The sequence below is a fragment of the Humulus lupulus genome, chromosome 7, assembly GCF_963169125.1.
Source record: "Humulus lupulus chromosome 7, drHumLupu1.1, whole genome shotgun sequence".
NCBI classification, from domain to species: Eukaryota; Viridiplantae; Streptophyta; class Magnoliopsida; order Rosales; family Cannabaceae; genus Humulus; species Humulus lupulus.
In genome coordinates this window covers 132,911,722-132,924,940 of record NC_084799.1, presented here as the reverse complement: position 1 = coordinate 132,924,940, position 13,219 = coordinate 132,911,722, and the positions used below count along the sequence as shown (strand labels likewise).

The 13,219-nt window shown below is 41.7% G+C and overlaps 1 protein-coding gene and 1 non-coding gene across 2 annotated transcripts; one reads left to right on the top strand and one right to left on the bottom strand.

The window, feature by feature from the left end:
* Positions 1–1,554: 1,554 nt before the first annotated feature.
* LOC133792200 (uncharacterized) lies at positions 1,555–2,217 on the bottom strand. Its single transcript, XM_062230118.1, has 2 exons — positions 2,053–2,217; positions 1,555–1,905 (listed from the first exon to the last, which is right to left on the bottom strand). Exons 1-2 carry the CDS (start codon positions 2,215–2,217, stop codon positions 1,555–1,557), a joined length of 516 nt encoding a protein of 171 aa, XP_062086102.1.
* Positions 2,218–3,258: 1,041 nt separating this feature from the next.
* LOC133792884 (small nucleolar RNA R71) lies at positions 3,259–3,364 on the top strand. The gene has a single exon (XR_009874355.1). It is a non-coding gene; the product is annotated as a small nucleolar RNA R71 (small nucleolar RNA).
* The last annotated feature ends 9,855 nt before the right edge of the window (positions 3,365–13,219 follow it).

Genomic DNA, 13,219 nt, shown 5'->3' with positions numbered 1-13,219 from the left:
AATACACTATCCCCCCAAACTTAGTGTTCAACATTGTCCCCAATGGTGAACATAAGAAGAAAAAAAAAAAGGAAAATTCTTACCCAAATGCCTCTTAGACAGGCAACTCCTCTCAAACCCCCAAAATGAAACAGCATATCGTAACTAAAAAGACAAGGTTCGAAGGGTATGATGAAATGAGATTATTATATCTAGCTAGGCTAATGAGCGGCTAAGAAAGAAAAGTGTCTATTAAGCTCAACGGAGTGACTAGGGATAAAAATGCATAATGGGTAAGCTTAAAAGGCTCAAACAGTCCAAAGATGGCCTAAATCATGTCATTGGTGTAGTGATGTCTAGGATTTTGCCTCAAGGAAAACAACTGAGTAATTCAAGAAACTTAAGCTCTCACAAGAAACTAGATCTTTCTAGGGTCTAAAAAATGTTTAATCAATCTATACACACACTATAAAGAAAAACTCCCTCATCAATCAATTGCTAGCAACATTCACACCAAAACAATTTTAGTTTAAAACTTAAGTAAGAGAGACATTCAGCTGCAACTTAATTTTATTATATTTTTGTTACTCTTTCAAGATCGTCATCGAGCCCCCTAGGCAACACTAACAAAGACATAGAATATCCTCAAAACAACAACAAAATAACGACAAAACAAGGACACACTAGAAACAAAACAGAGATACCAACAAGAATTAAAAACAAGGTTACAACTACAGAACAAAACAAATAACAAAAACAACAAAAATAAAAAAAATTTAAAAAATGAGCTAAGATAAGAAAACTCCCCGCCTATCTTTCAGAATTGTCATCCAAAAGGATAAGGTCGATTTTGAATCGATGGCCTTCTTTTTGGCTGGTTGTGGAATTGAGGAGTTGGGTGCTTTCCCAAATTGCAAAATTTTAGCAAAATTTTGGCAAGTAAAAATTTTGCTGCAGCAGGCGGAACCCTTCATATTTTGGAAATTTCACACATTTTGCTTCAGCAAAATTTCTACAAAATCGTCAGACCCCCAAATTACTGCCAAAACACCATTTTCTTTCTATTTTACACCTGAAACACAAGAACAAACGTAAAACCACTAAAAAACAACACAATTAAATAAAAATTAAACTAACAAAAATTAAAATTAAAACAACTAACTAAAGAACACATGTTTTTGCCATTCTTTTCTCTTTTTTTCATTTTTTTATTCTTTCTTCGGGTTGCTTTACAAATGAATCCTCCAATTACCATAGCAACCCAAACTTCACACATTTTTTTTAATTATCTTTCAAGGAGACTGAGGTAGTGTATCGCTCAACCTTGCTTCCCCCAAACTTTGTTCCCTTCCTTGTCACCTTAAATGCTCTCCCAAAATACTCATCATATAATTCCACCACACCATTGGGATACACTTTGATCACTAAGAACACACTATCACACCTTGATTTCATTAGTGAGCTTGAGAAAAACACTTTATTCCCAACTTCCAACATTTGTGATTGAGGTTTTCTACTATGTTCCTTTTTCTTCGGTAGCTTTTGAGGATGGGATGATTCTTCTTCCTTACTTTTTCATGGCTCACCACGTTTCTCAATTTCTTCCAAAGGGACATTTTTCCTCACTCCCTTGCTATGCTTTTCATGCATCTTTTCAATCATCTTGGAGTTGGAAGCACGTATAGCTAAACAAGCTTCAACTTCATTAGGAGAGCATATAGGAATAAAAACCTTGAATGTTAGTTGTTCTTCTTGAGCTCGAATGGTGAGATCTCCTTTTTCAACATCTATCAAAGTCCTCCCGGTGGCAAGGAATGGTCTCCCCAAAATTACTGGAACCTCCCTATCTTCCTCATAGTCAAGAATAATAAATTCTGTCAAAAAAATGAACTTGTAAACTTGTACTAGGACGTCTTCAATCTTTCCCTTCGAATGCACCATAAAACAGTAAGCTAATTTCAAAGTGAGTGTAGTTGGCCTTGCTTCTCCAGTTCTCAACTTATTAAAAATGGACATGGGCATCAAATTAATACTAGCTCCCAAATCACAAAGAGCTTTACCAACTTCTCGTACCCCAATAGAAATTGGAATTATGAAACTAGCCGGATCCTTCAACTTAGGAGGAATTTTATCCTTCAAAATAGCACTACAACCTTCAGTCAAATCTACCGGTTCTAATTCACCAAGCATCCTATTATTTGTCAAAATATCCTTCAAGAACTTCACATAGTTGGGCATTTGTTCCAACACTTCCACTAGAGGTATGGTGATGTGGAGTTGCTTCAAAACATCTAGAAATCTCTTGAATTTGCTATCTTGCTACTGCTTTTGAAATCGTTGAGGAAATGGTGGAGGTGACTTGCTAATCAGCTTCTCTGATGCATTTTGCAGAGGAATTGTTGCAACATTTGCTTCAGGATCAGCTTTTGACATATTCAAAACTCCAACTCTTTTGTCCCTTTTCCACACTACTTTGGATTGAAGTGGGCTTACTTCTGCTATTAGATCTTCCCTCATTCAAGTCCAAATTTCTACCACTCCTCAAAGTGATTGCCTTGTAATGCTCCTTGCAATGTCTCCTTGGATTTTTGGTATCACTAAGAAAGGTGCCTTGCGGTCTATGTCCCATTTGAATCTCTAGGTTCCTCAAAGATGTTGCTTGACTCTGAATCATTGCATCATTCTTGGTCATATACTCTTTCATCAAATTATCCAAAGAGATTTTTTGAGAAACTTGTTGAGGAGGAGGTTGAGCTCTTTGTTGTCGTTGTTGAGAAAATCCCGGTGGATAAGTAGGCTTGTTTGGAATGGTTGCACCACTTGAAATAACTTCTTGACCTCCCTAAGAAAAGTTTAGATGATTCCTCCAACCTGGATTGTAAGAGTTGGAATATGGATTGTTGTGGTTGTCATTAGAAGGAAAACTTTCACATGTATGACCTCCTCCACAATAAACACAAGAAACATTCGCTACATAGCCCATAGGATCTGGTTGTAATTTACTTCCCTTACTCATGGTCTTCAAAAGGTTGGTCATAGATGAAACTTAAGCGGTCAAAGCTGCCAAAGCATCTACTTCATGAATACCTGCTACTTTCCTTCCCGTTGGAGCTCTTGCATTAGACCATTGGTAATTATTGTTGGAAATCCGCTCCAAAATCTTATATGCTTCATTGTAAGACTTAGAAACAATATCCCCATTTCCCGTAGCATCCAAAACCATGAGTGTTGAAGCATTAAGACCATTATAAAAAAGTCTTCATTTGAATGCAATGTGGGATGCCATGATGTGGGCACTTCCTCAATAACTCCTTGAACCTCTCCCAAGCATCACACACCGACTCATCCTCCAACGATTGGAAAGACATAATATCATTATGAAAATTAACATATTTCGTTAGAAGAAAGTACTTCATCAAAAATTTCTCAGCTAGTTCATGCCACGTAGTCAGTGAGTTGGAAGGAAGTGTATTGAGCCAAGCTCTAGCTCTGCCCCTTAGAGAAAAAGGGAACAATTTCAACGACAATGCCTGTTCAGTCATGCCTTGCAACTTAAAGGAATCACTAACCTCCAAAAATGAATGAAGATGGAGATGAGGATCCTTTATAGGCAGCCCACTGTCTGCATCATTTGGAACATCACTGGCTTTAACTCAGATTGAGCTGCTTGAATTTCAGGCCTACTAGGATTCAGCTCATTAAACATTGGGGCAGCATACTCCCTTATGGCCCTCTCTCTATCATCAGCCATTACAATTGCATTAGCGGCATTCAAAGCATTGGCTGCTTCATTAACAATTCCAATAGTCTCATGAAGCATGGGTTGAGCTCTAATTTCCTCAACTCGTTCACCTTCTTGAGCCATAGCAAGGTGAAGTTTAGATCGTTGTTCCCTTAGCCTTCTTCGAATTGTATGTTCAATCTCAAAGTCAATAAGGGCTAGTTCAAAATCTAGATGATTGTTCATGCAACATAATCAATCTAGCAAAACACAAGATCAAGAAAACAAGATTAGTACAACTAAGAAAAACAAATTGCAAAGTAATTAATAATACACAAAATTTAAATTTCAATCCCAGGAAACGGTGCCAAAAACTTGTTGTGATATGCTTTGATCAATTATGTGCAAGTTTACACAGTCACAAAACAAGTAATAAAGTGATAAATATTCAAGATCGTCTCCATAGGGATTGCAAATTAAAACTAAATGCACAAATTAATTACCAAACAATTGCAAAAGTAACAAAATTAGATTGTTTTGATTTTGTAAACTAACACTACTTGGAATCAATTAAAAATTCTCAAAAATAAACTACAATGTTAATTTAAAAGTGAGGTAACTCAATTGGTTGAAATGGGCCTTAATTATGAAATCCCTCAATGTCAATTAACTTGTACATTTTGTTGTAGCAAAATCTCAACAAAATTACCCAGAGTTAAAAAGAATTCCACATTAGCTCATAGAACTTTTCCAAATCCTATGGTATTAATTCTTTCACCTAATTTAACATATCCTTATGCCAATCAAGTTTAAAAACCCAGAATTTAAGCATCAGTTGATAATGGTTACACAAGGTAAATAACACGTTCCTGTTCTATTCACAAACATAACCTAACAACATTATTAACTTGTGTCATTCAAATCTATCAATTATATTAAAACTTCCCAGCACAAATATAATTCAATATCTTGCCATTGGTGTCCAAACAACAGTAAGAATTTATCAATAAGCACATTACTAAAATGAACAATGGGTAAATTTCTAAAATAAAGTTCTAGGAATTTAGAATTAAGACATAGAGTTCATTAATAATCCAAGCCTCAAAAGATCTAGTTCATAGCTAAAACAAAAAACACAAATACAAAATTAAATCTATCCATGAGTAACCAAACACCAAATACTATATGAAAATAGGAAAGAAATAACAAGGGAGAAGAAATAGCCCAAATATGATGATTGAATCAATCTTCTCTTATTTTCCTCTTCTTCCTTCTCTATCCTTCTTTGTAAGGGTGACCTCTCTTGTACTTGGTGCTTCTCTCTCTAGAAAAAAGGGTAAATTGGGTAACGGAGGCTGTCCTTTCTTTTTATTATGCTAGGGTAATAAAACCCCTTTTTCCTCATGTCCCAAAATGCCCTCCTTGCCTCTCACGTGAGTTTTCTTTTCTCTTCTACAAATTACTCCAAAATTCAGTCCATTTTCTCTTCTTTTTTTTCACCACCTCATCACTCCTTGCCAATTCAATTAATGGTGCCACATGTCTCTCCTTTATATGTTGAATTTCCCTCTTTTTATCCTGCTGAAAATGCTCTAGTAAAATTTCTTTTGCTCCAGCAAACCTGATATTTCAGCACAAATTAAACAACTTATTGCCAATTCACTTTTCATTTTTTTTCTTTGAACAATTCATGCATAAATTCTTTATTTTCCTACTTTTAGCTCTAAAACACCAAAAAGGACACAAGAACACAAAAAAGAAAGGAATTAACTAAAAATAACAATAATACACAAACATCACTCAGCCTAATTCTATATTTATAAGCTTAAAAATATAAATAATAACACTTTATTAAAGAGTTATCACTCAAGAGGATCAGTGAGTTGGCCATGGGTACCTTTAATTGCTAGAATGCTTGTTTGCACTCCTCCGTCCATTTGAACCTCTAACCTCCTTGAAGTATGTTGAAGAACAGTATGCACTTTTTAGTTGCCTTGGAGACAAAGTGGCCCAAGGCTGCTATCCTCCCGATGAGGCTCTGCACATCTTTATGCTTGTGGGGGGATGGCATATTTACCAAAGCTTTTATCTTCTTGGGGTTTTCCTCTATTCCCCAGGTGCTTACAATGAAACCTAAGAACTTCCTGGAGGCAACTCCAAAAGGGTACTTTTGGGGCTTAAACTTTATCTCAAACCTGTGAAGGACCGAAAACACTTCCGCCAGATCTTTCATGTGGTTTGGGGCCATCCTAGATTTGAACAACATGTCATTCACATAAATTTCCATGTTCCTACCCAACTAGTTATTGAACATACAGTTTACCAATCTTTGATAAGTGGCCCCTGCGTTCTTGAGCTCGAAGGGGATTACATTGTAGCAGCACACCCCTTTGTCAGTTCGGAAGCTGGTGTGCTCTTGGTCTGTGACATGCATGGAAATCTGGTTGTACCTTGTGTTCGCGTCCATAATGGACAAGAGTTTGTATTCATAGGTTGCACCGACCATCTGATCTATCTTCGGCAAAGGAAAACAATCCTTTGGGCAGGCCTTGTTGAGGTCGAAGAAATATATACAAGTCTTCCAAGTGCAATTTGGCTTGGGCACTAGGATCGGATTAGATACCCATTTCAGATACTGGGCCTCTTGGATGAACCCGTTCGCGAAAAGCTTTTCCACCTTGGCCCTTAAAGCCATTTCCCCAGTTGGGTCGATAGTCCTACGCTATTGCTGAATCAGATTGATGTTTAAGGCATGGCATATGATATTCGAGTCAATGCATGTCATGTCAGAGTGAGAACAAGCAAAAGCATCTTGGTTGTCCAAGAGAAATCTCACGAACGCTTCTATTACATCCGCCTTGAGGTTCTTCCCAAGCATGGTTTTTCTATCAGGGAGGGATGCATTTAGAGTTGCCTTCTCCATGGGCTCAATAGCAATATCTTCTTGAACTCAAGGGTCCAACTATTCAGAATCCTCTTCTTGAACAGCTTGTACCTCCACCTCCTCGGGGAGAGGCTGCTCGGGGGCTGCCGCCTCGATCACCATTACTAGTTTCTTGAGGGATACGTTGTATCATTGTCTGGCCTTCTTCTGGTCTCCTCAAACTATTTTGATTCCAACCTCTATGTGGAACTTCATGCACAGGTGGCAAATTGATGTGACCACCCCAAATTCTACCAAGGATGGATGTCCCAAGAAGGCATTATATGCCGAGGTGGAGTCCACGATGATGAATGTGATGTAGTTGAAGGCCTGCCGGGGCACTTCTCGAAGTGTCACGGGCAGCTTGATTTGCCCCATCAGAATGAGCCCTTCCCTCGAGAAACTATATAGAGTCGAGGAGAATAGGGGCAGGTTGCTCGTGGTCAGCCCATTCTTCTCGTAGGCTAACTTAAACAGGATGTTCACCGAACTCTCATTGTCCACCAAGATCTGAACCACCATCACATTTGAAATCTGGATCTCGACCACCAAAGGATCGTGGTGGGGAAAGTGGACCTTTCGAGCATCGTACTCGAAGAATGTAATGACTTGGTCAGTCATCCTAGGCATCTGTGCTGGCAACTGAGCTAGCCAACACTTCATCACATGATTCAAGGCTCGTGCATATCTATTATGAGAACCTCAGGAGGTGCCCCCCAAGTGTGGTGCCCCAGAGATTGTTCCCACTCTCCTACTCACTGGGGAGGCCCATTAACTATTTTTTGTTGTGGGGCTGCGAATACTATTAACGGAGCCTAGGGAGTTGCATGTTGTGGAAGCGTTCTCATGGCCAGGGCCTGAACTGGGCGTGTTCCACTTCGAGCATACTAATGTAGAAGCCATAGATTTATGAGGTTCTTACTCTAATCCTTATGTTTTTGACACTCATTGGTGTGGTGCCCCACGTCTTTATAAAACTGAAAAAATTTGTTGGGAACTCTCCTCTCCCTGTCCCTCCAGATGGGTTGTTGTTTTTGGCAGTGGATGTGCTGCTCTATGCCTAAGAAGATGTTCTCTCAAGACTCCACTAGGTCCATGTACTCAGAGTACTGTGAGACATACTTATCTTTGAGGGTCGCTCCTTGTCTTACCTACACTGCCCCAGTTCCCTTGGGCTTTCTTCCCTTTCCTTTTCCCTTGTTCTTACTTTCGCTGGGGGTCATGCTTGGTACAACTGACTAGGATGGAGATGTAGTTCCAGCACTAAACACAGGCTGAAAAATGTTGTGTACAGTGGGCATGACTCCTTATCCCATCGGAGCGACATTGAAGCCAGCAAAAGGCATGATACTAAATTCGACTGATTGGACAATTGGACTGAATTGCAGGGTACCCACTACACTCTGTTGGATGGGAGTGTAAGGGGGTTACTGGATCCCCGGAGCCACTAGGCTTAGAGCTAATGGAGCAAGGAAAGCGATGGATCTGCCTAATGCTCAAATTCTTGCATCCTCCCACTTTATGTAGTCTTGTGCTCAATGAATGAAGTCATCAAGCCTGGGACTTCCCCTCCGTTGGAGGTCATCACAGAAAGGAGATCCTGCTTGAATGCATGCCTACAAGGCCATCAACTGCAGACTGTCGTCGACCCTCTTAGTCCTAGAGGCTTCCTCCTTGAAGTGCGTGATGTAGGCCTTGAGGGTCTCAAGGGTTCCTTGCTTTATGTTGGCTTAGTCATTGACCTCAATGCTCACCTTTCTAGCTGTCTTTGGAATAAAGAAGAGAGTTGGTGCCACAAGTGAATGGACCTTGGTTTGTGCTTCTTGAAACATTTGTCTACCTGACCCGTCAAGGTCAACGGGAACACATGGCACTTTGCGTCCTTGGAGACACGATGCGCCGACATCAATCAATTGAACTTTGATATATGGCCGGTGGGATCTGCGTTGCCATTGTAAGAAGTGATGGAAGGCATCTTGAAGTCTTGTGGAAATGGGGCTTCCACTATGTGGGGAGCACATGACTCCTCATCCTCGTCCCCCAAGTTGTAGTCTTGGCCTTGTCTTTGGGACATCATGAGCATAATCTTTTTTAAGCTCTCCAATTCTGCACAGGAAGGGTTGTAATCTTTATTGGCACTCTGTGCCAGGTATTCTCTCTTTCGAGCATTAAAATTGTCTCAGAGGTCTGGCTGACCTTTCTTCCTGAGGTTGCTCCAAGAGGTTGTTATGCCCCTATGAGCATTTAAGCCATCTCATAGGTCTGGTTGACTTTGGTGGCAACCACCGTCCTCGGGATATCCTACCTCGATCTCAACATTGGACTCGATGCAATCGTTATTAACCTAGATGTTGAAGCCTTACTTTCAGTTAATGGAGATGTTCCTCCAGTTGGCCCCTGGGCTAGGGGTTTTGCAAGGTTGACGAGTTATTGTGGGGACACCTCCTCCAGGCCTAGTGCATCCAGCTCGATGTATCTTGGTGGAACAATTGCAGCCCCATGGGTGCTGGTGGCATGGACTTTCCCCTTCTTCTTGATTACTAGCCTCGAGGCCTTGTTGTGTTCGGGGGAACGACAACCCTTCTTCTGCCTTGGAGTAGGGTTGTCATCGAATCTAGCTGGTTGAGCGAGCGCCACACCAGATAGTGGATCTTGCGCCACATCAACGGGATGCTTGGGAGGCACACCTGTTGCATTAATAGGTGGCACTCCAGCTGGGTGAAAGGGTGGAACTCCAGCCGGCTTCCTAGACGATACTTCTCCATGCGGGTCCACTCACAACCTTTTAACCGCTAGAATGGCCCTCGTGGCATTAAACATCTCCTCTAGGGCAGCAATATTCCCCTCCTGGGATCGAGATTTTGCTGCTGGGTAGCCACCTGGTCGCGGAGCACCTCCACCTCTGGTGGATCCTCTACATCCATAGGCTAAGAGTAATCCTCCTCATAATATTCGTCGTTGCCTCCTTCATTTATGTCGTCATATTCAACATTTTCTTCATACTCCTCCTGCACCATCTTTGAGAGGTCCTATGGAGGTGGAATTCTGATTTCTCCTCCCTCAGCTCTGGTGGGAGGAGCTACGTCGTCTAGTGCATTTCGTCTAGTGGTCACTGATAAATCAAGTAATGTTCCCATGAAGATTGTTATTAACTACCACAAATTATTCTTTACTTCTAATTGATTGACAAATAATGAATTTCGAATTTATAAAACTAAAGGAATAACAAAATAAAACAATAGAAAACTCAATACTATATATTAATTCAATCGAATAAGAATTAGGGTTATTAACTTCATCAACTATCCCCCTATGCCTCTCTAATGTGAATTTAAGAATTTTGATCTCTATTGTGATAACAGATTACAATTGTAAATTATATTCTTACTAGGACTAATAATTCTCTACAATAAGCAATCTCCTTCATCTCTATGGTAAACTAACGTACTGTAGGCATTAAACACGTAATCTCTAAGCTACACAAATCATACAAGTACTCTTGTCCAATATAAATCTATGATTATTTGACTATAGCATATTTATCATTCACTTCTCATATCTAAGGTTAAAATCATATAAATCATGTAAATGGTGATCAAGCATTCACAAGCATTAAACATAAGTCAAACTAATCACAATATTGATAGGGAATTCATAAAAGCTTCATTAAATCATCATAAGGTTTCAAGAGAATCCATTAACACCCTAAATAAGAAAATTAGTTCATGCTAAACATAATCAAATCTATCCAACTAAATATAAACATCACTACAAAAGAAATTAAAAGAAGAGATGAAAAAAAATGATAGAACTAGTTCGTCTCCAAGCTTTTGCCTCCATAGAGTGTTTTGTTCAGTCTCTTCTTAGGGTTTTTTTGTTCATGTTTTGGTCATCTGACACATGGAAATTAGGAGTAATTAGCGGTAGGCCATGCCCGATCGAATTAGGGATGTCTCCAGCTAAGGTCATGCCCCGAGGTCTTCTCTCAGGAGAGGATGTCTCCTAATGAGACCACGTTCTGAGCCAATTTCCAAAGCATGGATACCCCTAGTTATGGACATGCCCCGAGGTCTTCCCTTGGGTGGAGGATGTCTCCTGGTGAGGTCGTGCCCCGAGGGTCCTTTCTCACTTGGCCATTCTCTAAGTACAGGACTCTGGTCCTCAAGCCTGGGATTGATGCCAGGTGTCAATCACTGTAGGTGTGGGCCTCGAGACGATCATATGAAACTTTTGATGATCCTCAATTAGTGTTTTCGAGTTTGTACAATCAAAATTTCCCACAACACCGCCTAACATGGGCAAACGTGCACCGCACCCTGACCGTCATAGATATATTCCCCATAAAGTTAGTGTGTGACTTTCTTCAATGGCCCCGTAGAATCCACGTGGGCCATAGCATTTATTTTAACACAGCCCTTTATGTATTAACTTAACATTAATACCCTAAAATTAATGAGAGATGATTAACATTAATGACCCCAGCCTCTATAAATAGGGTCGGGGTATCTCCTTGTAGACGGTGGGGTTTTTAAAAGAGAGAAACTCTGTGCTTAGTGCAATATATATGCTGCCTTAGAATCACCATTGAAGCTTGCTACTACAAGCTTCAACCTCACTAAATTATAGAGACTTGTGAACTAGGGTTCTTTTATAGTCTGAACCACGTAAAACCATGTGTTTTTTCTTTAATCTCTCAGATTAAGTTGACAGCGAAAAAGGTAGTCAACATTTTGGTGCTTTCATTCAGAGCTTGAAGGAACCTTGGAAAACAGTCATGGCGACCACTCGAAGGAATGCATCAGACAATACCACCCCTCACGTCGCATCTGGGGGAGGAGAAACCAGTCACTTGCTATCGCAAGACCACCCTGACGCGGTGGAGGACTACGAAGAAAATGTCGAGTACGAAGGCATGGATGACGAGGGCGTTGACGAATACTATGAGGAGGAGTATCCTCATCCCATGACGCAGAGGAGACACCCAAAGTGGTGGCACTCCATGACCATGTAGCCATTAAACAACAGAAGATCGACACCCAAGAGGGCAACAACGCCGCCCTGTAGGAGATGGTTAACGACATGAGGGCTACTCTGGTAGCCCAAGGGCTGGGAGTGGACCCCCATGGTGAAGTACCGTCTGGGCAGCTAGCTAGTGAGCCCCCTATGCCCCTAGCTAGAATGTCATATGTCACTCCAGCAGTGTGCCTCTCGAGCTCCCAACTGAGTTGGCGCGAGATCTGCTAGCTGGCATACCTCTTGTGCACCCAGCTGGAGATGGAACCCCACCTGTGCCACAGGACCATGAAAAAGGTAAGAATGATGATAATCCTACTCCCAAATCAAAGAAGGCTTGTTGGAACCCCAAAGACAACAAAGTACCGAGGCCAGCTAACATAGTGGAAGCCCAAGGATTCCAAGGACACCGCCAGGCCTCCATTGCCCATGGAGCCTGGGGCGTTCCACCCAGGTGCATCAATACGGATCGCACGAGGCCCAGAGGTGGTGTCCCCCAGACACCTCATCATTACCACAGGAACAATGGCCGAGGGGCCATCATGCAAAATTTCCCTGTCGGCAGAAACTGCGGCATCAAAATATCGGTTAACAATGAGAATGTTGAGTCTGATGGGGAAACGGAGGTGGCTCATCCCGAGGACAATGGTGTGTTTCGAGGTCAGGATGACCTACGAGACGAACTTAATGCTCGTCGGTGTAATAAGACCCATGGGCGTGAACCCACAAAGAAAGGTCTGTCGGACCTCAGGGACAATAACAATGCCCAAAGGAGAGACCACTCAGCACAAAGCGCCAACCAAGACCATGACCCGCTCGACGGGGAATTTGAGAGCCTAAAGAGGAACATGCTCAGATGGCTTGATGACAGGGCCATGACTCCAACTTGAATGATGAAGATGGGGAGTCGTACACTCCTCATATAGTGGAAGCCCCTTTGCCACAGGGCTTCAAGATGTTTGTCGTCACATCCTATGATGGCGGCACAGACCCCACCGACCTCCTCTAAAAGTTCAACAGGCTGATATCCGTGCATTGTGTCTTCGATGATGCCAAAATTTAACGGGACCAGCAGACGAGTGGTTCAAGAAACATAGGTCGGGATCCATTTAGTCGTTGCATAAACTATCGTCCTCCTTCTGGAAAAAGTTTATAGAAGCTCAAAAGGTGAGCTTTGAGATCAATGCTTTAGCCAATATAAACCAAGGGCCCTTCGAGACCCTCAAGGTGTATATCAAGCACTTCAAAGAGGAAGCTACGAGGACCAAGAGGATGGAGGATGGCCAATAAATGATGGCATTACAGGCTAGCATCCACACGGGATCCCTGTTGTGGGATGACCTCCAATAGAGATGGTGTCAATGGCTCGACGACTTCATCCATTGACCACAAGAATATCAGCTGGGAGGATGCCCAGATCAGAGCATCTGGTCGACCCATCACCTTTCCCACTCCAATAGCACCTGGCCCCATTGCATTGGGGATCTAATAGCAGCCTTACACTCTTGTCAAACCAAGTTTGGGGGGAGTCCAGTCCAGTCCAAGTGTCCCGTCAACTGGCTTTAGTATCGTGTCGGATGCTG

Excerpts from the sequence above, each read along its gene's own strand:
- LOC133792200 (XM_062230118.1), bottom strand. The coding sequence starts at position 2,217 with ATGCCCAACTATGTGAAGTTCTTGAAGGATATTTTGACAAATAATAGG. Across the intron at positions 1,906-2,052 it reads TAATTCCAATTTCTATTGGG|GGAAAGATTGAAGACGTCCT; the intron begins GTACGAGAAGTT and ends GTGCATTCGAAG.